This window comes from Colletotrichum higginsianum, chromosome 5 (genome assembly GCF_001672515.1).
Source record: "Colletotrichum higginsianum IMI 349063 chromosome 5, whole genome shotgun sequence".
Classification (NCBI taxonomy): domain Eukaryota; kingdom Fungi; phylum Ascomycota; class Sordariomycetes; order Glomerellales; family Glomerellaceae; genus Colletotrichum; species Colletotrichum higginsianum.
Window position 1 is genome coordinate 1,660,477 of NC_030958.1, and position 23,419 is coordinate 1,683,895.

At 55.7% G+C, this 23,419-nt stretch overlaps 8 protein-coding genes across 8 annotated transcripts; 5 read left to right on the forward strand and 3 right to left on the reverse strand.

The window, feature by feature from the left end:
- Positions 1-478: 478 nt before the first annotated feature.
- Positions 479-7,763, forward strand: CH63R_07440 (Myosin type ii heavy chain; the record flags this gene model as incomplete). Its single annotated transcript, XM_018302415.1, has 3 exons — positions 479-913; positions 973-7,242; positions 7,302-7,763. The coding sequence occupies 3 exons, from the start codon at positions 479-481 to the stop codon at positions 7,761-7,763; spliced, it is 7,167 nt and encodes a 2,388-aa protein (XP_018157193.1).
- A 799-nt stretch (positions 7,764-8,562) lies between these two features.
- Positions 8,563-9,791, reverse strand: CH63R_07441 (uncharacterized protein; the record flags this gene model as incomplete). Its single annotated transcript, XM_018302416.1, has 3 exons — positions 8,563-8,699; positions 8,766-9,024; positions 9,300-9,791. The coding sequence occupies 3 exons, from the start codon at positions 9,789-9,791 to the stop codon at positions 8,563-8,565; spliced, it is 888 nt and encodes a 295-aa protein (XP_018157194.1).
- Positions 9,792-10,676: 885 nt separating this feature from the next.
- Positions 10,677-11,944, forward strand: CH63R_07442 (uncharacterized protein; the record flags this gene model as incomplete). Its single annotated transcript, XM_018302417.1, has 2 exons — positions 10,677-11,204; positions 11,318-11,944. The coding sequence occupies 2 exons, from the start codon at positions 10,677-10,679 to the stop codon at positions 11,942-11,944; spliced, it is 1,155 nt and encodes a 384-aa protein (XP_018157195.1).
- Positions 11,945-12,193: 249 nt separating this feature from the next.
- Positions 12,194-14,415, reverse strand: CH63R_07443 (Annexin ANXC4; the record flags this gene model as incomplete). The annotated part of the gene is made up of 2 exons (XM_018302418.1): positions 12,194-12,517; positions 12,586-14,415. 2 exons carry the CDS (start codon positions 14,413-14,415, stop codon positions 12,194-12,196), a joined length of 2,154 nt encoding a protein of 717 aa, XP_018157196.1.
- Positions 14,416-15,266: 851 nt separating this feature from the next.
- Positions 15,267-15,733, forward strand: CH63R_07444 (uncharacterized protein; the record flags this gene model as incomplete). Its single annotated transcript, XM_018302419.1, has 2 exons — positions 15,267-15,550; positions 15,616-15,733. The coding sequence occupies 2 exons, from the start codon at positions 15,267-15,269 to the stop codon at positions 15,731-15,733; spliced, it is 402 nt and encodes a 133-aa protein (XP_018157197.1).
- A 497-nt stretch (positions 15,734-16,230) lies between these two features.
- Positions 16,231-17,945, forward strand: CH63R_07445 (Fumarate hydratase; the record flags this gene model as incomplete). The annotated part of the gene is made up of 2 exons (XM_018302420.1): positions 16,231-17,672; positions 17,756-17,945. 2 exons carry the CDS (start codon positions 16,231-16,233, stop codon positions 17,943-17,945), a joined length of 1,632 nt encoding a protein of 543 aa, XP_018157198.1.
- A 1,368-nt stretch (positions 17,946-19,313) lies between these two features.
- CH63R_07446 (uncharacterized protein) lies at positions 19,314-19,816 on the forward strand (the record flags this gene model as incomplete). The annotated part of the gene is made up of 2 exons (XM_018302421.1): positions 19,314-19,398; positions 19,449-19,816. The coding sequence occupies 2 exons, from the start codon at positions 19,314-19,316 to the stop codon at positions 19,814-19,816; spliced, it is 453 nt and encodes a 150-aa protein (XP_018157199.1).
- Positions 19,817-21,713: 1,897 nt separating this feature from the next.
- CH63R_07447 (uncharacterized protein) lies at positions 21,714-22,472 on the reverse strand (the record flags this gene model as incomplete). The annotated part of the gene is made up of 2 exons (XM_018302422.1): positions 21,714-21,855; positions 21,910-22,472. The coding sequence occupies 2 exons, from the start codon at positions 22,470-22,472 to the stop codon at positions 21,714-21,716; spliced, it is 705 nt and encodes a 234-aa protein (XP_018157200.1).
- Between the last annotated feature and the right edge of the window lie 947 nt (positions 22,473-23,419).

Below are 23,419 nucleotides of genomic sequence, written 5' to 3' on the forward strand. Positions count from 1 at the left end.
TTTGAATTAGAGCCAGCCCTGTTCCGGCTAGCCTGACTCGAGACGGTCTCGCGTCACCATTGGAGTTGGCGTCTGTCACGTGGGGCACCCCCATTGTTTACTTTGCTCAGGCGTACCCTGAGCAACCGTCAACCTGTATCCCTGTTCATGTGGTTGAAAGACAACAATCTCCATCCTTACGTCGACTTGACAATCCTCCACTCCCCAGCCTCCCCAAGCTTGAATTGATCTTGTCTTTTTTCGCAAAGGCATCATTCGCCCAAGAGGTTGCGACTCGGCGAATTCTTTCGTATTGTTTTCTTTCACGATTTCGCTGGGTTGCCCTTCGTCAGCTTTGCTTCGGTCTTAATGTTTACTCCATGAGCGGGACCATCGACGAGAGACGTTTTGCGACGAACGACACGAAAGCGACACGACCCCGCGGCTCTGAGAACCGCATTCTTCTGAAAATATCTCATCCTCCACGATTACCGACACAATGGCGCAACCGCGAAATAACCCTTTCGCTAGGACTTCGCCCGGTCCTAGCAGCAGCCGGCCGAAATCCGCAGTCTTCTCCTCCCCATCCCCGCTATCGGCGGTGTCCACGCCCACGTCGCACGCCAGAAACCACTCGACTGCCTCAACAGCTCCCGCAGCACCCGCAGCACCTGTTATGTTCTCGGGCACCGGCCACTTCCGCCACAACCGCTCGGATTCGAGGAATAGTGGCTCCGGAACATTTGCGCCCTCATTCATCAAGACCGAGGAGATGCGCCGAGGCTCTGACGCGGTCAGAGGCATCGAGGGAGAGAATGACTTTTCAGGAAAGCGTTATGTATGGCTCAAAGACCCCCAAGTCGCCTTCGTGAGGGGTTGGGTGGTTGAAGAAATGGAGGGCAGCAAGATACTCGTCCAGTGTGACGATGGTACGGTGAGTATTGTTCTCTGCACATATGTCGGCAGAGCGCATAGCTAATCCACGCCAAACAGCAACGAGAGGTAGATGCTGAAAGCGTTGACAAAGTCAACCCTGCCAAGTTCGACAAGGCAACCGATATGGCCGAGTTGACCCATCTGAACGAGGCATCTGTGGTCCACAACCTCCATATGAGATACCAAGCGGACCTAATCTACACCTACTCCGGCCTCTTCTTGGTTACCGTCAACCCCTACTGTCCGCTGCCCATATACACGAACGAATATATCAATATGTATAAGGGCAGAAATAGGGAGGACACAAAACCTCACATCTACGCCATGGCCGACCACGCTTTTCGCAACCTGGTGGACGAGGGTGAAAACCAGAGCATTCTTGTCACTGGCGAGTCTGGTGCTGGCAAAACCGAAAACACCAAGAAGGTCATCCAGTACCTTGCGGCTGTTGCCCATTCAGAGTCCCCAGTCAAAAACAAGTCTCAGCAATCGAACCTGTCTCAACAAATCCTCCGTGCCAACCCTATCCTCGAAGCCTTTGGCAACGCCCAAACGGTGCGCAACAATAACTCGTCGCGATTCGGAAAATTCATCCGTATTGAGTTCAACCGGGCCGGTGCAATCTCCGGCGCATTCATCGACTGGTACTTGTTGGAGAAGTCTCGCGTCGTGAGGATCAATGGACACGAGAGAAACTACCACATCTTCTACCAGCTCCTCAAGGGCGCGGATGGGAAACTGAAGCAAGAATTCCTCCTGGATGGGCTTGATGTCGAGGACTTTGCCTATACACGTGCTGGCCACGACACCATTGTTGGGGTTTCCGACCGCGAGGAATGGGACTCATTGATGGAAGCCTTCAGTGTGATGGGATTTTCAGACAAGGACCAGAACTCGATCATCCGAACTATCGCTGCGGTTTTGCACCTCGGAAACATCTCCGTTGTCAAAGAAAGCCGTGCTGCAGACCAAGCCCGGTTGGCCCCCGACGCCAAGGAACAAGCTGCCAAGGTGTGCAAGCTGCTCGGTGTACCTCTTGAGCCATTCTTACAAGGCCTGCTTCATCCCAGAGTCAAGGCGGGCCGCGAATGGGTTGAAAAGGTCCAGACCCCCGAACAAGTCCGTCTAGGGCTGGACGCCTTGTCCAAGGGTATCTACGAAAGGGGGTTTGGCAACCTCGTCACGCGCATCAATCGCCAGCTGGATCGTACGGGTATGGGGCTAGACGACTCACGCTTCATCGGTGTCCTCGATATTGCCGGTTTCGAAATCTTCGAGGAGAACAGTTTCGAGCAACTCTGCATCAACTACACCAACGAGAAGCTTCAGCAATTCTTCAACCATCATATGTTTGTGCTCGAGCAAGAAGAGTATGCGCGGGAACAAATCGAGTGGCAGTTCATCGACTTCGGTCGCGACCTCCAACCCACGATCGACCTGATTGAGCTATCCAATCCGATTGGTATCTTCTCTTGCTTGGATGAGGACTGCGTGATGCCCAAGGCAACCGACAAGTCCTTCACCGAAAAGCTGAACTCTCTGTGGGACAAGAAGTCGAACAAGTATCGACCCTCCCGGCTAGGCCAAGGCTTCATCCTCACACACTACGCGGCCGAGGTCGAGTATTCCACCGACGGATGGCTGGAGAAGAACAAAGACCCGTTGAATGATAACATCACTCGTCTCCTTGCTTCCTCTACAGATAAGCACATTGCCGACCTTTTCGCCGACTGTGCCGATGTGGATGATGACCTTGGAGCCAGCCGCAACAGGGTCAAGAAGGGACTGTTCCGAACCGTCGCTCAGCGCCACAAGGAACAGCTTCACAGCCTGATGGCTCAACTTCACTCGACTCATCCACATTTTGTCCGCTGTATCCTGCCGAACCACAAGAAGAAACCCAAGCAGTTCAACAAACTGCTCGTTCTCGACCAGCTGCGATGCAATGGTGTCCTCGAAGGCATCCGCATTGCCCGAACCGGGTTCCCCAATCGCCTCCCCTTTGCTGAATTCCGTCAGCGGTACGAAGTGCTTTGCAAAAATGTTCCAAAGGGCTACCAGGAGGGTCAGGCTGTGGCAGCAATGATGCTCGAGAAGCTCGGTTTGGACAGGAGCTTGTACCGCGTAGGTCTTACGAAGGTCTTCTTTCGGGCCGGTGTCCTAGCCGAGCTGGAAGAACAGCGCGACGCCCTTATCACCGAGATCATGTCTCGATTCCAGTCTGTCGCACGAGGTTACATCCAGCGACGTGTTGCCTACAAAAGACTATTCCGGACCGAGGCTACCCGTATTATCCAGAAAAACTTCAGCACCTACCTCGAACTTATGGAAAACCCGTGGTGGCAACTAGTCAGCAAGATGAAACCCCTCTTGGGAGCCACTCGCAGTGCTACAGAGGTCAAGAAGAGGGATGCGATGATTCGCCAGCTTCAGGATAAGATGAGGCAAGAGTCGGACGACCGCCACAGGCTAGAGGAGGACAGACGCAACGTCCACAACGAGATGGTGCGTATCCAACAGACCTTGGAGAGTGAGCGCGCACTTGCCCTGGACAAGGAAGAGATCTTCAAGCGCCTACAGGTGCGAGAAGCGGAACTCGAGGAGAAGCTCTCTGGTGCCATAGAAGACCAGGAGAGGCTAGAGGACCAACTCGACGACCTGCTGGAGGCCAAGAAAAGGGCCGAGAACGATGTCGAGAAGTACCGGGCTCAACTGGAGCAGGCGGCCTTGCTCATTGCAAGACTGGAACAAGAAAAGTCGGAACTCTCCACACGAACTGAGGAGCTGGAGCGCTCCATCGACGAGATTTCCAAAAAGCAATCCGAGCGCAGCGAGCAGGAACGACTGCTCGAGGACGAGATCAAGATGCTACAGAGCCAGCTCAATCTCAAGGATCGTAAAGCGCGAGACTTGGAGAGCAAGCTTCTCAAGGTAGACCAGGATCTCGAAGTGAAACTGCGAACAGCACAAAAGGAGCTTCAGTCCTCAAAGTCGAGGGAGTCCCAGCTTGCGCTTGAGAACCGCCAGGTCCAGCAACAACTCTCCGAACTGTCCAAGACCTCGACGGACTACGAAGATCTCGTGCAGAAGAAGGAGAGCGAGCTGTCCGTTCTGCGGGGCGACAACAAGAAGTATGAGATGGAGCGTCAAACCTTTGAGGAACAAAAGAAGTCACTGGTGTCCGAGAAGGAAAACGCAGCAGCCAAACTTCGTGAAGTTCAGGCTGAGATTACTGCCATCAAGTCGCAACAGTCACAGCTCGAGAGGGAAGCCGAGGACGCCAAGAAGCTTCTCGAAACCCGCCTCTCCGAGGATGCCCAAGCAGACGAAAACCGTCAGGTTTTGGAGGCCCAGATCAAGGACCTCAAGGATGAGCTCTTCAACATCCAAAAGGAGCTTAGCAGGGAACGTCAATCTCGTGATGATGTCCTGCTTCTGAGCGAGCACAAATTCAACGCTTTACAGGAAGAGTACGATCACCTGAACGAGTCAAAGATCATTATAGAAAAGGAGCTTTACGTTCAGCAAGACAACCTGCGTCGAACCAAAGAAGCCCGCGATACAGCGGAACGGGAACGCGATGAAGCACGACAGGAGATCAGACGCCTTCGTGTCGCTAAGTCTCAAGCTGAAGAAGCCCGCGTGCAGGCCGAGGTCGAAGGCGAACGGGCAGCTTCTCGGGCCGCTCGCGAGAGAGAGGAAAGCCTGCGGAAGGACCTGGATGCCGCCCAAGAGCGACTGAAATGGTTTGAAGACGAGTGTGTCAACCTCAATCGCCAAGTCGAGGATCTCAACAAGCTCATTCTTTCTTCTGGCGAGTTCGGGCTCAAGAATGATCAGGAGAAGGAGAGGCTTGAGCGAGAGTTGGTTACTGTCAAGGGTCGTCTCACAGCCTCAGAAAACGACAACCGTGCTCTTCTCAACAAGATCCAGCAAAAGGGGCTCGAAATTGCCCGTTCTAGTTCCAGAGCGAGCGAAGCCTCCAGGAGTCAAGTGCTGGGCCTGCAACGCGAGAAAGCCCGAGCAGACGAGCAGAACGCCCAGCTGAACAAGCAGCTCGGTGAGGCCCAGTTCACCATCGCCGGCCTCGAGAAGAAGGTAGAGAAGCTGCAACTCAACCTGGAGGACCTGAACCATGAGGTAGCCCGGGAAGCTAAGACCTCGAGGAACGCCGAAAAGACGGCGTCGACAGCCGCGGCGCAGTTGGCTGAAGCCAACAGGACCATCGAGTCTGAACGCCAGCTTCGCACGCAGGCTCAGGCCAATGCTCGCACTCTGCAATCAACCATGGAAGCTAGGGAAAAGGAGTTGCAAGAGTTGAGGGCTCAGATGCTCAAGGTTCTCAAGACGGTCGATCCCGAAGTTGTTATCCCGCCTCAAGCGGACGGCACAAACGAGGGCGCACTCAGCAAGAACTTCGATCTGGTCAGGAAAGTAGAGGATCTCCAGCAAAACCTCCGCGTCCAAACCGCCGCGCGGACAAACGCCGAGACCCAGCTGGCCGATCTCCGCTCTGCTCGGGTCGACTCTCCCATGAGAGGCAAGCTCGAAGAGATCAGTCCTAACGAGGCCCCTTTCAATGGTTCGCCTACATTCCGACGATCCAAGTTGCAGACGCGCCAGTACTCCAACAACTCGACTCCGACTCGACGATTCGAACCGGAACCTCTCGACTCTGCTCGCTCCGATAAGACTGCGGACATCCTGAGCTTCAATAACCGCATGGATCTCAAGGCCGAAGTCGAGGAGTTGCAGAACCAGCTTCAGATTGCCGAAATGCAGAACCGGCATCTCCAGAGCCAACTCGAGCGTGGCTCGTCGCCCCTGGAGGATTTCGACGAGAACTCTTCGGTCCTTCGTGTACAGAAGCTGGAGAAGGTCAACAGTCGCTTGCACGACATGCTGGACGATTCAGCCAAGAAGGTGTCGGCTCTGGAGAGAAGCGTTAGGACTGGCGAGTTGTCCCTACGGGATATTCAGACTCGTTCGCACGAGGAGATCCTTGACGCGCTTAACAGCCAAGAAGAGGCGCGGCGCTCACTTCTGCATAGCCATAGGGATGCCATCTCAGAACTGTCGGACGTCAAGAACCATTTCGAAAGGATGCGCCACGACCGGGCTGCCCTCGAAGTCGAACTCCGCGACACCAGGGCTGACCTCGAGGAAATGACGATGGCTCACGAGCAGGAAGCCGCCAGCCGGAGCCAGCTTCTACAGGAGTTTTCCGATCTGCAAATCCGGCTCGACAACGAAACTTCCAAACTTGCCGACGTTGGGTCCAGCTTGAACCTATACAAGAGTCGTGCTGATGAATACTTCAGTAAATTGGAACAAGCGGAAATTGCGGTTCTCAAGGCCAGTCGAGCGGAACAGTTTGCGAGGACGCAAGCCAAAGAAGCCGAGGAGACATACGCTGAGATCATGTCTGAAAGGGAAAAGATGGACTCCACGATCGAGGACCTGCAGCGGCAGAACCAGAGACTGGAAGAGAAGCTCGAGGACCTATCGACCGACCTTGATGCCGCCACTCAAGCTAAGAAGCGCCTGCAGCACGAGCTCGAGGACTACCGGAACCAGAGAGCCAACGACATCGAGGACAAGGAAACAAGCATGGAGCAGACTCGCAAGAAGTACCAGGCCGAGTTCGCCACGCTGACCAAGGAGCTGGATCTGGCCCGTGAGGAGAAGCTCTTCAAGCAGGCCGAGATTGCCCGCTTGCGTGAAGAACTTGACGAGCTCCGCTCCAAATGGGACGATGAGGTTCTTAACAGCTCGACGTGGTCTAAGGAGAAGGCCCGCCTAGAGTCGACCTTGGCCGACGTTGTGTCCTCGCGCGACGAGGCCGTGAATGCCCACAGCGAGGCCCAGGGCAAGATTGTGACCTTATTGTCGCAAGTTAGATCCCTCCGCGCGTCGGTAGATGAGGTTACTTCCGAGCGAGATTCCCTTGTTCGGGAGAAGCGCAGCATCGAGGCTCGCCTAGAGGAGGCCAAGGCCGGTCTCGAGGACCTCACAAACGGCGACAGCGCTTCTCTGCGCGATGCCGCAAACATTGACAAACAGATGCTGGAGCTGAAATCTAGTCTGGCCCAGAAGGAAGACATTGCCGCAGCTGCGGTGGAGAAGATGAGACGTGCCGAAGCATTGGCATCGGAAATGCAAAAGGAGGCCATGGTCGAGCGAGAGGCCAGCTCTCAGCTTCAGAAGGACAAGGCCGCTCTGGAGAAGGCTCTAAACGAGATTCAGATCAGGTGCGTTGATCTCGAAACCAAGGGCTATTCCAGCGCCAGCCACGACATCAAGTTTTTGCACAAACGCATCCAAGAGGTAAGCCAGGATGTCATCCCACAATCATTCAGATCATTTATTGACATTGTGACTCTCAGCTCGAGTCTCAGCTTGAAGAGCACGAGAACGAAAGAAACAAGTCTCAGCGATCGGTCCGCAACGTTGACCGGATTGTCAAGGACCTTCAGGGCCAGATCGACCGCAAGGACAAGCAGAACACGCAGCTGCAGGACGACGTGGCCCGCATGCGTGACAAGGCCGAAAAGCTTCTGCAAACGATTGAGGAACTTCAGTCGTCGGAGTCTGAAAACCAGCTCCAAGCACGCCGGGCCGAGCGGGAACTTCGCGAGGAGAAGGAGAGGGCCATGCGACTCGAGCGTGAGCTTGAAGGCATCAAGGCGTTGAGATTCGAAAAGGGAGCGGCGTCTGCCATGGGGAGCGTACGCGGTGCGTGGCGAGCGGGGTTCAGCGTTGACGACGAAACCGCCTCGATGATTTCTGTGCCCAAGCGGAAGAGCAGCCTTAGTCGGGCGCCGAGTCTCACCAAGGGTTTCTTGTAAGAAGTGGGAGACGTCCCGGGGGCCGGGGAAGGGGGTTGTAAAAAAGCATGCGGGTGAGACGTTGTAATGTTTAAATGAACTGACTGGCGTGGGTTGTTTTGGCGTTGAACAACGGCCTGCGAGGACCGTCTGAGGAACAGGCGTGTGTGTGTATTTGTTTCTGTCGGGGCGGGAGTGCCATGGTATTTCTTCCGTATACGTACGGCGTAGGGTAAAGCATTGGTTTGCGGTTGGTCTTATTGCCAAAATCACATATTGCCGAATTATCTCATGGAAAGATAGATCAGAGGAACGAAGAAAGGGCCTTCCTATGTTGTGAGGTCGATCTCATCATCACGGCCAAAATGCTTGTGCCGCCAGACCTCGAAAAGGGGCCAATTTAGTAGACACGCACTTTCATCTTCACCTTTCCGCAACGAACTTTCTATCAACAAAGACTTTGTTGAAGACTTGAGCAAGTCACCCATCCAGCCCCCAATGCTGTCACCACCTGTTCTGTTTGCAAACCACACTTACTCAATACAACGTATGCCTGCGTCGATATTGCAGACATCATCTACGATATCCATCCTCATACCCGTCCGACGGCCTGCACGCCCGACCAACGACTTGTCCGCGATCGATATCCGAGACGAACGGCCGCATGATGCCGGCTTTCCAGCCGCTGGAAATGACCTCTACGATGGATCAAGACCGGAGGATACGAGCTAAACATAGGTTTTGCAACCCTAAATGTCTCTGGGAGGAATTATGGCTGAAGTATAATGCTATAAGCGTCTTAATCCTAAGTCTAAAGGAATTATTTGCCTCTGCGTTGGATGCTGTAAACTAGGCCTAGGATGATTAACATCTGGAAAAGCTTCTCGCCGAACAGTACGAAGAGTGCCGCCAGCTCTTTCAGGTCCTTCAGGATACTGTGGCCAGCTGCCCTCTCTCCTATTTCTTAAACGCAGTTAGTACGGCCATTCGTGACAGTGACGGAGTGTGAAGCAGACGACGCACCCTCGGAGCGATATGACAGACTGTCACCACCAACAAGGGCAGATGACACCGAATTGGCGATGGGAGGAGAGATGAGTGAAAACCAGTCAACCTCAACCTCCACAGATCGGCCACTCGAGGTGCCAAGTACACCACCCGGATCTCCAATCGTCCATATCTCGCCACCCAACTCACATCCTCTGTCGCCGTGTCCAGCAGACGGTGTATCAGCCGACACCGTCTTGCCATCCTCAATAAACCCTCCCTTAGCCGTGAGCCCCTAGCTCAACCAGGTTTTATTATCAAAAATAAACGGACACCCACCAGAACAATATCAGCTAAAGGCTATGAGGTGTGTGTTTCCATATTTTTGTCGCGAGCATGGGACGCAGGAATCGTATCTACCAGTGACCTCTAGATTCTAGGACTAACTATACAAAGTGAAGGGGAAGTTTATAATCCCCATATCGACCTGGCTAGCTGTCTCATGCTCTCCCTATCACCGCAATCGGAAGGGTATGAACCGTCGAGAACGTGCTCCAGAAAGCCAGCCACCTCCTTGTGTCCATGATGCCGAGCCTCATCTGCGGCAGTTTTTCCCGCCCTGTTTCTCGCTTCCATGAACAGGATCCTCTTCGCCTGCCAGGAGAACATTCGCCCGTTGTCCCCGGGCAGCTCATTTCGGTCAAACTCCCCCGGGGTGTTCGCCCCGTCGTCCGTGTCCCTGCCCACAAAGGCACGCAGCACTGCCCTCACCAGCGGCAGCCCCCCTGTCCGCGCGGCGACATGCAGCCCGTTGTCACCCTCCCTGTTCTGGTGCATGAACAAGATGTGCCTCTCGCGGTGGCCTTGAAACCGTGCCGTCCCGTTTCCGCAGGTTGGATGGAGTTGGCACGCCCCGAAAGCTCTGATGCGCCCAGAACGGACAATGACGTGGACGAGCGAGTCGCCCGTCTCAGGGTCAATGGCCTGGAGCCAAATATCAATGCCATCACAGTTGTACCGCTTGTAGGTGAACTTAAGGTGTAGATCCTCTTCATTTTCCATGTCCAGACTTGGAACTGACCGGAGAATGTCCTGGACAAGTGGCGCAGGGAGGGGATCAGGCGGACTGGCAGAGCGGCCACTCCGCCGACCCCTGATAGTGGGAATTAGACTGACAGGTACAGGTAGGGTTGGACAATCGAGGAGAGGGGATTGGGACTCCGAGGTCGAGGAGGAGAGGCTGCTCGAGCTGGATTTGTGACCGGGTTGGGGGCGGGTTGACGCCGGATCAGGTAAACGGGATGGTCCTGAGTGGGTGACTGGATTTTCATCGTTGTCGTCAGACGATTCACCGTCGGGTCGGAAGAATCTGGACATGTTGGACGGCGCACCGGAGGATGTATGTGTGAATACGAGAGGCGGGATTTCGTGACTGTTTTGAGGCGCGAGAGGGTAAGATGTCCTCCGCGTGAAATGGCATGTCAATTGTGAGCTAAGCGTACAGTGGTTATCCGCCTTCCGTACCCCTGTCACCACCCCACACTCCTAGTATCTGAGTTGATTGTGATGCTGAACTCTGTCGCTGTATACTTCTTGCTCATAGTAAATGAGAATCAGCTAGCCCTAGTATGATAAGTGGGTGCTGATCCCAAGCTTCGTGCGCTCATGCTGATGGCGCGTGTTTAACAGGTGTGACTCGGATGACGATGGATGGTTGCCTACATGCGGGCAGCCGTGGCACGCCCAGACAGTGAGGGGAGAAGCAGTCGAGGCGAGGTATTCGAGCTCTACCTCTACTGCCCTCCGTGTCTCCTCTCTTTTCTCTTCGTCTTACTCTGAATCCTCGATCGAAGCCTCATCACGTTGTGGCCGTTGTCTTCCCCGTCTTCTTACTGGCTGTCGTCCTTGCAACAACCAAGCAAGCTCGCCTCTATATGAGCATCCGACATGGGCACATCAAGTAGTCACGAGGTTCGCCAGATGGTGGACGAGACCGTCGTTGCTCTGCGGTCCGGACAGCCGCCGCCGCTGCCGCAGCAACAGCAGCATCGGCCGTTCCGACGTAAGCAGCTCCGCGAGGTGATACCCCTCGACGATGACATTGTGGTCTTGGACGAGGGGGTCGTCGGCGGCGGTAACGGTAGCGAGGGGTATTACTACATAGATTACGACACCGACGGCGTTTGGGAATCTGACTGGAGCTCGGACGCTGATAGATCTGCCTGCGAAGAGTGCTGTTGTTATTCGGACATCAAGGGGAGCGAGTGCTGCAATAGCGGTACGAAGGACTGTTGTGCGTCGGGCCGCAAGAAGTGCGGTGCGAAGGCAAACAACACGAAGAATAAGTGCAAGGAGTGCGAGAAGATGCAAAAGTGTAGGAAGTGTAGGAAGAAGGGATCTTCGCTTTGGAATCGCCCCAAGGAAAGAATCGACTGGGGTGGCGACGTCGTCGGGTTTTCGAGGCGTCCTGGTGAGGTACGTACGGCCCGCCGAGGATACAATCTTCTCTGTCCTGTTTGAACATGGGGATGGGGGAGACGAGAAACATGGGACTGATAGACGACAAAACAAAACAGCAAGACCCGCAGAAATGGGGCCTCAAAGTCGACGGCCATTCCGATCTCGCCAATCCAGGGAGCGAATCGGCTACGCATGTCTGCGGCGGAACCTGCTCCTGCGAACGACAACGACGACAACGACGACAACAAGCGGCTCGACATCGGACAGCGCGGGGACGCCTGGACGATATTCTGGTTCGCGAGGACGAGTTGCAACCGCAGCCCAGCCGGAGGCGCACACTGCTGTTCGACGAGTTCGAAGTGTTCCCCGCCGGTGTGTCAGGCGGCGACCGCACCGAGGATGGATATCAATACCATGAGCGAGATGGGCTCGGGAAATCGAGGTGGGAACCGAGGACAAGGAGGATGACGAGAACGAGGACGAGAAGGGACGGAAGCGTCGACGAGGAGTTCTTCATGATGCGTGGTGCGTTGGGGGATAGTGACCGTCATAGGGACCTCAGGGACGGTGGCGGGCGCGGAGGGAATAGGGGGCGTGCGAGAAGCTGGGAGAGGAGATCGGATCTGGATGAGAGGGTCGGGGAGATCGACGACTGGTCCGAGGGGAGCTCATACGCGGTTGGGGAAAGGGACAGATTGGTCGTTTCGAGGAGGGAGGAAGGTGGAAAGAGGATTGTGCGGTTTGAAAGGGCTTGACCCGACGGCGGTGTATCGGCTCTGTGTAGGTCGGAGCTGAGTGAACATCAAAAAAAAAAAAAGGGGGGGGGGTGTCACATTGGCTCAAGACAGTGGCATTCCATATTCTCAACGGCGCATCAGACATAGAATAGATAGGCCGTTCGGACAGATTCCCCCCATGGCTCATAGTCTCATTATACATCTCATCCATCTATCATCCGTCTCTTTTTCATGCAACACGTATACCTCGTTTAATCGACCGTCACCTCACCGGACTTGCACCGGTACCTTCTCGTAGCTCTTAACGTCGTTCGGCATGCGGTAGATGCACAGCTCCCGGCAGAAGAGACCCCAATCGCCGCTCGTGCCCTCCCGGACAGCCTCCTGCATGTCGCGGCCGTAGCGCTCGCGGTAGGCGCGCTTGATGGCCTCAAGGTGGTGGCGGTCCCAGTGGAAGCGGACGAGGCGTGAGATGAGCAGCTCGCGGCGCAGGGCGTCCTTGCGGCTCGCCGTGAGGGCGTGGTGGACGAGCAGGGCGTCGCGGACGGGCTTGTTGATGACGCCGTTGAGGACGTGGGCCAGTAGTTCTCCCTGGTTCGGGAATTGTCAGCAAAATGAAGTGCACTCCCTGGCCGTTGGATGTTTTGTTGTTCACTCACCACAAGGTTACCGCTCTTTTTGAGCGCGTCACGCGCAAAGTTGGATCTGTACGTCCGCTCGTACAGCTTGAGCACCTCGCGGAGATGCGAGTCGCTTCTCTGCACGACTATGCTGATCATGAGCGACTCGCCGCCCTTTTCCGACTTGACGGCCTTGCGCAGATCCGCCACGTCGTCTTCGACAAGGTGGTAGTCAATGGCCAGGCGGCGGCCGTAGGGATCATACTCCTCCATCCTGCGCTCCTCGAGCACCAGGAGCACGGCCTTCTTGAACTTGTCCTCCTTCAACTCCGTCTTCATGCACTTGGTCAGGCTGTTGTCGTACTTCTTGTCGCTGAAGCCGTCCTTGATGAGGCGGATCTCATGGTTCGTGCGGCCCATGAGGGATTCGATGAGGAGCTCCCGCCGCGTCTTGTCGCCTTGGTACCAGAAGTTGGCCCAGTATGCCTCGCTCTCCCATTGTCCCAGCGCGGTAGAGTAGCAGGCCTTCATGAGGTTCGGCTCGGCGTCCTTGAGGCGGGAGCGGATGTGCTTGGCCACGTTAACACCTTTGCGGTCCGAGCCGGTCTTGACGAGCGCCTTGTACTCCCTGCGAAGATCCATCACCTGGTCGTGGGTAAGGCCCGGAAGAATCTCAATCAGGGGCTCGGGATCCGGGTGTTTCCTGTCGCTGCGAAGCGCCTTTGCGATTCTCGCGGCATCGTCTTCGATGTCGTGAAACCGCGCCCGCCGACGTCGCCTGCCCTCGTCGTCGGAGCCAATTGGGGAGAGTGGCTCCATGACCTGCAAATCCTGCGACGAGGAGGCCAGCAGCATTGGTGATGGCATCGGCGACATGTCTTGGTATGTGCCGTGATACGACTCCAGCAACGGCGATCCCGGCGCGTTCGCCAACGACATGCTCATGTTCAGTGCGTGATGGCCCGTGTTTACAGACAAGTTGGACATGCGATGGGTCGGCGGCTGAGGCGACTTGTCGCGCATGCGGCTGCCGGGCTCAACGGTCAAGATGTTGGATGAGACGCGAGGATCGTTGCCGTAGTAGGCCTGGGCGCCGGCTGAGATCTGCGGCCCTGGACTCGGCGCGCGGCCAGAGTACCGGGGCTCAGGAGCCAAGCCCGGCCTGGACGCGTGGGGATCGAAGCCGTACGCGAGGTTCTCCTCCAGTGCCTTCTTCTTCTCCTCCTTCCTTTTGGCCTTCTCGTCGGGCTTTGCATACTCATAAGGCTGGGGCTGGGCGTAGGCGTAGCCGCCGGGGGAGACAGGGCGAGGAGGCTTCGGAGGGGGGTACAGGTCGGCCGTGTCTGAACGAGGGGGTCTAGAGGGCGGGTACTCGGCCTCATTGCCGTACTTGCTGCTGCTGCGGCTATGATTGCTGTACTTGGCTGGGAGGTATTTCAACTTGTCGTCATCGCGTGGTTCGGGAGTGCGCGCGTGCTGGTCTTCATAGGTTTCGCGCGAGTTGCGGTAGTAGCTATCCTGGGGAGACGGAGGTGGGCGGTAGGACGGAGCAGCGCGGCGGTCATCGTAGTCGTAGAGAGACTTGGTGCCGGGGAACATTGCGTCGCTGGTGTCTTCCGGATAGGGGATGGCCCCCGACATGGTGGTGCCGGAACCTGGTTCGGCGGTAACAACGCGCGCGGCTCTGTCCCGGTCCCCCCGGTCCCGGGCATACCTGTCGTCAAGGTCGTCCTCCGGGTAACCGTAGCTGGGCTCCCGCGGGGGGTCGACCATGGCAGGGGGCGCGGGGCCGCGACTGCGACTGCGCTCGCGACGGCCCGGGGAGCGCGAGCGGGTACGACGACTATGGTCGTCGACCTGGAGAGACATTGCGATCTGCTGGGAGGTTCCTGGGGATTTCGAACCGGGTTTGTCGCTGTAGTTTTAGTTTGGTGGTGAGAGTGAGAGTGCGAGCTGACGCTTGGAGCAGACAGAGGTGGGGTGGGGTTTGGAGCTCGAGTTGAGACAAAACGTGCGGGACGGCAAGTGAGGGGGGGGGCTTTGTTCGTCTTGAAAGGTGGGCGGGCTGTGGACAGTCCACAGGGCGTAGGGCGGCGATTCGGGGCTCCCCTTTTTATTTTTTATTTCATCAGATGGGCGTGGGAGAAGATGGGATGTCGCGTGCTTCCTCTCTCTTACTTGAAAGGAGCAGCGCAAGGCGGCATTCAAGTACTCGTATCTGAAGCTCGAGGAGGCAGTGCGGCAGTCACAGTGGAGGTGTTAGGTATGCAAGAGAGAAGAAGGAAAAGGGGATTGCAGCAGATGCGACTCTAGACTCTTAGACAAGGGATAACGGGGGTAAGCATGGCCAGGAGCAACCAGCCAAAAGAGGCGGCGTGTTGGGCTGAAGGAAGTGAAACCCACATAGCTTCGTCAACCCCTTTCTGGCCAGCGCAAGCCACAGCAGCTACAGTCCCATGCAGGAAGCTAATGAGGCTCGCGTCGTCCCCTGTCTTGGGTGGTGGCGTGCCGTTGCGGTAGCTTGGCAACGGGCCTGTCGTATGGGCTGCTGGCTGCTGGTTGCTGGCGAATAAGGCACCGCAGCATTCCCTGCATCACTCGTCCCAGTATGATGAGGTAGGTGTGCCTATTGGATCTGCTGATCGCCGTCCTCCTTCCCCTCCGTTCAAGACTGTCAGACGCTAAGGGTGTGTGATTGCGTTGAGGAGCCAATGACCGCGATGGCCTCAGATCTTGGGACCCTCGACAGTGTCAAGCTTGTCAACACCGCCATTTTGTGCATGCATCAAAAAACACTGAGGACTGAGATGAGTCCTTCGGGGCCTGGAGAGGGGAGGGGGGGGCAAGTAGGACTCAGAGTGGACCTTGGGGAGGAGGGAGGAGGGGCTGTGAGCGCCGGCAAGTCCGTAGTAGCCATGGGTCCACGGTGCTCCAAGAACGACAAGCACTCCGTCCCCGTGGGAGGCGGCGGCGGCGGCGGCGGCGGCCAAAGAGGAGCCCTATGGTGAGTGATGACATGCTGCAGCGGAACGGGGCCGGGATGCCCGCTGTGCTACATACACTGCCTAGGTACCTGCTCTATCCCTTTGCTCCCGCGGCGGACGCTGCAAGGGACTTGGAGCTGGATGCTGGATGCATGCATGCTGCTTGCATCTTGCCTCTTGGACTGTGTTCTATGCTTGGCTAATAGTGACGACAACTTCGGCCTCGGGGAATGGGATAGCGGTGGGAGCCGAATAGCAAAGTCATCGTGGGAAAAGCGCTTAGGTAAGTAGCATGGGTTAGGCAAATTATGGGAAGCCGGAGATTTGCGGCACACTCCCCGCGTGGTGTCGCCGTTGTCGGCACATACATCGGGATAAGCCGGATGCACGGGCCGTTGTAAAGCTCCACACGCATTCGAGCTCCCAATCCCATGAAGCGGAACCATTTCGGAAGGAGATCGAACTTCTGTTTGATTGAATCGGAAAAATCGAAGCTTTTTTTTTTTTTTTTCGTCCGTTTTTTCCGTCGCTTTTTCTCTCGTCCTGGATTCTTCTGTAAATCTGTCAAAACTGTTGCGCGTCTTTCTTGTCTGCACTTGTGGTCAGAACGCACCAATTGGCTAATTTCAAGTTCAAAGCGCCGCTTTTTCGGTCGTCTCTCCAATTCCCCCATTTCTCCAAGAAAACAACACGGTCCGTCATGCTTCGTTCGGCACCCGCTCGTCGCGCCGCTTCCGGCCTGGCGAACTCACGGCTTACCCTTGGGCCGAGGACATGCGCGAAGAGCCTCTCCACATGCTCGACCCGATTCACCTCCTCCCCCGCAGCTATTTACCCCGCGGCGAACTCCTCCAGCAGATCAGCAAACTTCACCAGCCCCTTCTCCCTCCAGCGAAGCATTCACACCACCGCCCCCAGAATGACCGAGACACGCACCGAGAGCGACGCCTTTGGCGAGATCCAGGTCCCTGCCGACAAGTACTGGGGCGCCCAGACTGAGCGTTCTCTCGAGAACTTCAAGATCAACCAGCCCCAGGACCGCATGCCTCCCCCGATCATCAAGGCCTTCGGCATCCTCAAGGGCGCCGCCGCTGCCGTCAACGTGCGCTACGGCCTCGACGAGAAGATCGCAAAGGCCATCCAGCAGGCCGCCGCCGAGGTCGCCGATGGCAAGCTGCTCGACCACTTCCCCCTCGTCGTCTGGCAGACCGGATCCGGCACTCAGTCCAACATGAACGCCAACGAGGTCATCTCCAACCGCGCCATCGAGATCCTCGGCGGTGTCAAGGGCAGCAAGAAGCCCGTCCACCCCAACGACCACGTCAACCGCTCCGCCTCCTCCAACGACACCTTCCCCACCGTCATGCACATCGCCGCTGTCCTCGAGATCGAGAATGAACTCATCCCCTCCCTCAAGAGCCTGCGCGACGCCCTCCAGAAGAAGGTCGACGAGTTCGACGCCAAGAACATCATCAAGATCGGCCGCACCCACTTGCAGGATGCCACCCCCCTGACCCTCGGCCAGGAGTTCTCTGGCTACGTCGCCCAGCTCGAAGCCGGCATCAAGAGAGTCGAGAGCTCCCTGCCGGACCTCCGCCTTCTCGCCCAGGGCGGCACCGCCGTCGGCACCGGCATCAACACCTTCCAGGGCTTCGCCGAGGCCATCGCCGAGGAGGTCTCCAAGATGACCGGTACCGAGTTCAAGACAGCCCCTAACAAGTTCGAGGCCCTCGCCGCCCACGACGCCATCGTCCAGGCCCACGGCTCCCTCAACACCCTCGCCGGCTCCCTCTCCAAGATCGCCCAGGACATCCGCTACCTCGGCAGCGGCCCCCGTTGCGGTCTCGGCGAGCTCATCCTCCCCGAGAACGAGCCCGGCAGCAGCATCATGCCCGGCAAGGTCAACCCCACCCAGTGCGAGGCCCTCACCATGGTCTGCGCCCAGGTCATGGGCAACCACGTCGCGACCACCATCGGCGGCATGAACGGACAGTTCGAGCTCAACGTCTACAAGCCCCTGATCATCCGCAACCTTCTCCACAGCGTCCGCATCCTCTCCGACGGCATGCGTTCCTTTGAGAAGAACCTCGTCGCCGGCCTCCAGGCCAACGAGGAGAAGATTGCCAGCATCATGAAAGAGTCGTAAGTCCCCCAACGCCCCCCCCCTTTCCTACCGTTCTACCTCGCTTGCGCATTCGTGTGTCTGGTCCACTGACACTCGACAGCCTCATGCTCGTCACCACCCTCAACCCCAAGATCGGCTACGACATGGCCTCCAAGGTCGCCAAGAACGCCCACAAGAAGGGCCTCACCCTCAAGGAGTCCGCCCTCGAGCTCAACGCTCTCTCCGAGGAGGACTTCGACAAGCTCGTCCGCCCCGAGCTCATGATCGGCCCCAGCGCCTACAAGTCGTAGACAGGCAGCTGTTAGCCGCCATGTTTTGTGACCCTCATCCTTCTCCTTATCTTGTTTAAAGCCCCTAGTAGAGAGCCAAAGTCCTCTTTACAACGCCTTGTGTAAAACTACGTAACGATATCCTGTTACCTGTGAAAAGGAAACATTGCGGTCCTTGAGCGATCCGTTTTGTAGAATTTGAAACTCGTAAAATATGAACCATCCCATTCACGAGAAGCCCGTGATTCCGGAGTCGACGAGCTAGCTACCCCGTCCTTCTCGCATGTGACGTGAAAATGGTATAACCCCGCACCACCACATGTTGGCGCCGTCTCTCGGACGCCTCACCTGGCGAGCTCAACGCACGGCACGGGTACTTGCGCCCATCATCTCAATTTTGGGACAGCTCCTGTCATGCATCCTTTTTGCGATGAGACGAGGGTGCACGTCCACGGATCGGAGGAGGCTCTGGCATGAATCTTGACTCTTCGTCGTATGGCTTTGGCAGAGACTTGTAACAAGCAGACAAACGGACTGCGTGCCAAGGCTACTACTGTGTCTTGGAATCTGGCGAATAAATGTCTAGCTGGGAATGAAGTGGACGTGCTTTTCGTACTACCACACACCGTACGAGTTGAGATACCGAACTTTTCGCTCCTTCAATGACATTGGGTTGTCCGTGAGGATGTGTTCAGTCTCTACCTTACTTGCCAGCGTGTGAGTTTAAACCCCTCCAGCTGCCCTCGCCCCGCGCTTCAGTCGAGAGACATACATTATTTGTGTAGACCTAAGCTTGAGTGAGCCATCTTTACGACCAAGCCGCTCGTCACCTTGCACGCAATCAGTCGTTCCCAGCGCCTGAGCTTCCGGTCACTGCAAGAAAGTTTTGGAATGGACGTTGCCTCATCTGTGTTTGGAGCCTTCAGTCTTATCGCTGTCTTCGACTAGGATCTTGCACTCGGCCGCCTCTGCCATAACATCAAGTTTTTTGACTCCGACGTGACGGGACTCATGCGCAAAGCTGGGGTCCAGGACTGGGATACGTCTCTGGATACACTCCAGGCTACTAGACAACAGTAACAATGTACTACAGATGGCCGCAACACGTGTCGCGAGGGGTAGAAACGACACAGTTACGTTTTCTCCCTAAAGACCTTGGAGACAACTGTCAAACTGATCAGAGAGTCTTCAAGACCTCGGGGGATGCTAGGGAAATCACCAAGTAATATCTTTCTCCGGGCTGAAACTCGACGACGGAGGATCTTAGCGTGGCAGCGGCAGTGCCACTTGAGGTCGTCCTGGGCACGCGAGCCGAACACCGCCCTCTCGAAGCTACGAAAAAGCAGCCCTCTGTCGACTTTTTGCTGCAAGACCTTAAATCTCGAAAAAATGTCTGCCGCAGTCGCGAAGCCCTGGAAGCCTCCGGACAACAAGAAGCTGGAAGAGGCTCTGGGACAACGCCGGGAGTGGAACGGTGAGCTGTCGGATACGATACTCTTTTTTTGATGTAGCGAGAAATCAAAGGCATCCAATCCGCATTGTTTGCGCTTTCCCTAGAGGAAACCAGTGAGGGCATCATCACACCACAAATTCTAGAGACGGCTGCTCAGACCAGCTCACACGACGACGCGGCGAGGTCCGCCGCGCTAGTGATCCAGGTCCTCGTGTTGGACGGCACCGGGATGGACCAGGAGGCTGATCTTCTATCACAGTCTCTTCATTATTTAGGCCACAACCTCGTTCTCGTTCTTCAACATTTGGATGAGAGACGGGTCGTGAAATCACTGATCGCCAACCACACACGTAGGGAGGTTCTCGTCGAAAGGGTCGTTTCCAGATCCTGTCGGGGTATCCCACATCTTGATCATGGGGCGTTACACGGTGGCGCGTGACCAGGCAACTTCACATCGCCTAGCTTCGCGTAGTAGTCTGACAAGAAGAACTGACGAGCCTGCCTCGCAGAGCTGAACCAAGAAGTCATCGGTGAGACCAGAGAGCCTTTTCCAGTCGCTGTTGAACTTGCAAGGGCACTCTTCAACCTCACGTCGCCATGAACGGCATCAACTCGGTAAAGCACACTTGGACAGTTTCTACGCCGAGGGCGATGCCGGCTTTTGAGACCAGGGCAGCTCCGCTCTCCATCTTGACAGTGATGGCTGAGTAAATAGGCCCGGATTAAAGATTGAAGCGGGAGCAAGCCTCTGCCACATCCCGCATGCCCATACCTCCAAGTTTGTCGACTTCGATCAGTTCCGATAGACTTATACAGCCACGGGTGTACGGTTGCGAGCGGATCGGTGCTTCCATTGTCAAAGGCTCCAAGAATGCAGATACTGGATATGACGCTTGGAGAGCTTTTTGAAGTGTACAGATTCGGAAGCCACTCTGGTGTCGTACTGGAGTGTGTCACAGGCTATCGGAGATATGCCAGCTGACGGATCCTGTACAGGAAGACTCAACAACTCAGAACCCGGGAAACGTCAACATGAAGGGATAGCCGTCCGGAGCCTGGAAATAATCCAAAAGCATGCCCGAACGGACCACGAAAAGGCTTCCCTGGCCGAGGCTGATCCATGATGAAGGGTCTTTGTCAACATCGGACCTACTAACTACGGCAACCGGCATGGAAAGGCCGACTCAGTTCATCGAGAGTGAAGAGGTCAAACGGAGGGGGGATCAACTTCAAGGCACAGCAGGGGCTAGTTTTACCTCTAGAAATAGCCATAATGCCATTGTTCATTGTTGTGTGCAAACTGGCCCAGAAGGCCAAGATCTCTGACACCTTGAAGACCACGCGCCAATGCTACAATAACCACAGCAGTCCAGTTGTTCCGTTGCTACAATGTCCACAACTGTCTTGACTGTCCACTTCCGCCCTTCCATCCCGATTTGTCCGTAGCTCCTGTGGCCCGTTGTGTTCTGGACGCTTACAATCTATCTGGGCAACTGTAGGGACCCTCGGAAGCTGCATTTATCCAGACGCCAGTCCAGCTAGACGCAAGGCTTCAATGCCAACTCATGCATAGCCCAGAAGCTTTCTCGGAACGGGCTGAGCATTCTGTCGATTCCAAACGATATCTACATACGACTGGCCACCCGATTTGTTTTTACTCCTGTTGTACCGTCAAACATGCTCTAGTGGTAAGACCACCCCAAAAGTTGTCATTCAAGAGCCATTTGAACCATGCAGCAACAAAGACTGCCCAGGAGGCACGTCCTTGCTTCAGATTCGACGAACGACATGGGCTGACCCGGTGGTAGCTAAATCAGAGTTGCAACAACTATATACTTTTGAAAACAATGACCCATGTTTGGTGTAGTTCTATGTATAACCTGGCGTAACAAACGCACAAAGGTGAGAAACTTTATTGGCCTTCTCCAGCTGGAGTTATGAGATGGCTCTTGGCGTCTTGTGTGATGCATTCCAGTATTACTATTCCAAAGCCTAGAGGGCAGCCTCTTACCTACCTCCTTTTGCCAGCTCAGTTGTTGTTTGGTTTCTACCATATCGGCTTCTCGCTGCGTGTTGCACAAAACTTGCTGTCCAGTCTCTCAAAACACCAACGACTATGTCTTCTGCCCACAGGGACGCACGCTGCATAGTGAACAAACACGACAAGTGTAATCGTAATATTTTCATTTATGCCCAAGTCAAGCGCCGCGCTCCGAAAGTAAGATGGTATCGCAATGGCCAGTCTCCACATTATTAAAGGTCTGTGTCCTACGACTGTTTGATTCTGGAGTTTTTAAGTTGGTTTTTATCCTTTATCTTTCCGTCACCCGTTATGGTCATGATCTCGGACCTTGGACGCCAACGTCATCTTCGTAAGGCACCGAGTCGCACGAGTCGCAGCGGAATGATGGCGACTTGCAAGGCTTCTCGTCTCCCTCCAAACGAATCTCCCCTCTGGGGTCATAGTGCTGGCGGACCCTGCTATGTCGTCAGTCAAATGCATTTCGTTGTCGATGGCAACGGAAAACTCACCCTTGGAATGTTGTGCCAACGGTCTCGAGTACCAGTAAAACAAGGACCAGAGCAAGAACGGCCCCGAGGACAATCAAATCGGGGTGCTGATCCACGACTGACATGGATGGCGTGGGGCCCTGAACGTGTTTCCAGCAGCCTAGGCGAGGCTTTGACGGCAGCAACTTCGCCAGCCCCTCCTCCAGCGTCATGGGCTTGATCGTCTCAGGAGTCCCGTCGCCCACCACATCCACCACTCTGTCCTTCCCTGATCCCGGGTGCTTAGATAGTGATTGAAGGTAGGTGGTCTTCAGTGGGCGAGGCGCAGCCAGGACAAGTGACGGAGGCACGTCTTCCGATGGTGATACGGGGCTGTTGTCGAATCTGAATTCGATCTTCTGTTCCTCGGGTTCCTTGACGGTAGAGATTGGTGGTGTGTGATGCATAGACACGCGGGTGATCTTGGTCAGACGACGCGCCTCGCCTTTGACATGGGTGACGAGATCTGATAAGGTTGCGGGGACGGGAATGGCCATGCCCAACTGCACAAAGCCCAAGGCGCAGAACAAAGTTGAAGGCTTCATATCTATCGGTGGTTAGGTTTCAACAAGCGTGTCTGTGAGTGTATACGACAGTTGATGTGGCGAGACTGTGTAGTGTGTTGGGATGCTGTCGACGACGCTGTGTCTTTGCCGATCGGGTCTTTCAATGATTCGAATGAGACGCAAGGCTCGTCGTGTACTTCACGACGTCTCGGATGATCAACAGGATCTGTCTGGTCGGGGTTTGGAAAGTGCACGCCACTGGCACCGAACTTTTTAAATGTCGCGACAGGGCCACGTGAGATGCTCGGATGGCAGGTTCCTGAGGAGTGAATCCAAGTTAATCGAGTGCCGTTCCGTCTTCACCAGTTCCACCGATATTGTTGAGCCAAGGCGTCTATTTAGCAAGGCCGTCAAAGATATGAACCACCGATGGCGGCTGTTCAAGGTTCCAATCGTTGGTAGGATGGTGTTGTTGCGATGCTGGTGGCGATGCGGGGTGTGCAGAAGTGTGGTAGAAGTCTGGGCACTAGATTTATTGATGTAAAAGGGGGGGGAAGATGATAGCGGTAGCGATAGCGGGAGCGGCAGGGCGAACGGAATCAAACACAGTGAGCGTGATGGAGGGCGGGAAGCCTCGAAAGGCGAGTGAAACAAAACAAGTAACGGTTCTGGTGCGTTGCCGAGTTGCGAGGAATGGAGAAGATGGGACGGAGCGGCTAATAGGAGGAATGAGGCCGAAGAGGACGCACGAGCGGAGGGCCAGACGAGAGGACGAGAGGGTGGTGTTCGAGGACTGACGTGCCAAGGCGAGTGGTCTGAAAGTAATCTAGGAGGAAGGACGGCTGGCTACAACTCGAGTCGTCCGGAGTGATGCAAGTGTGTGAAAGTGAGTGAGTGTTCGTTTGTGTGCCGTGTAAGTACGGAGGCTGGAGCAGAGGAGAGAGGGAAGCGCGAGGGAAGCGCCAGGGTGGGTAGTATCGCACGTT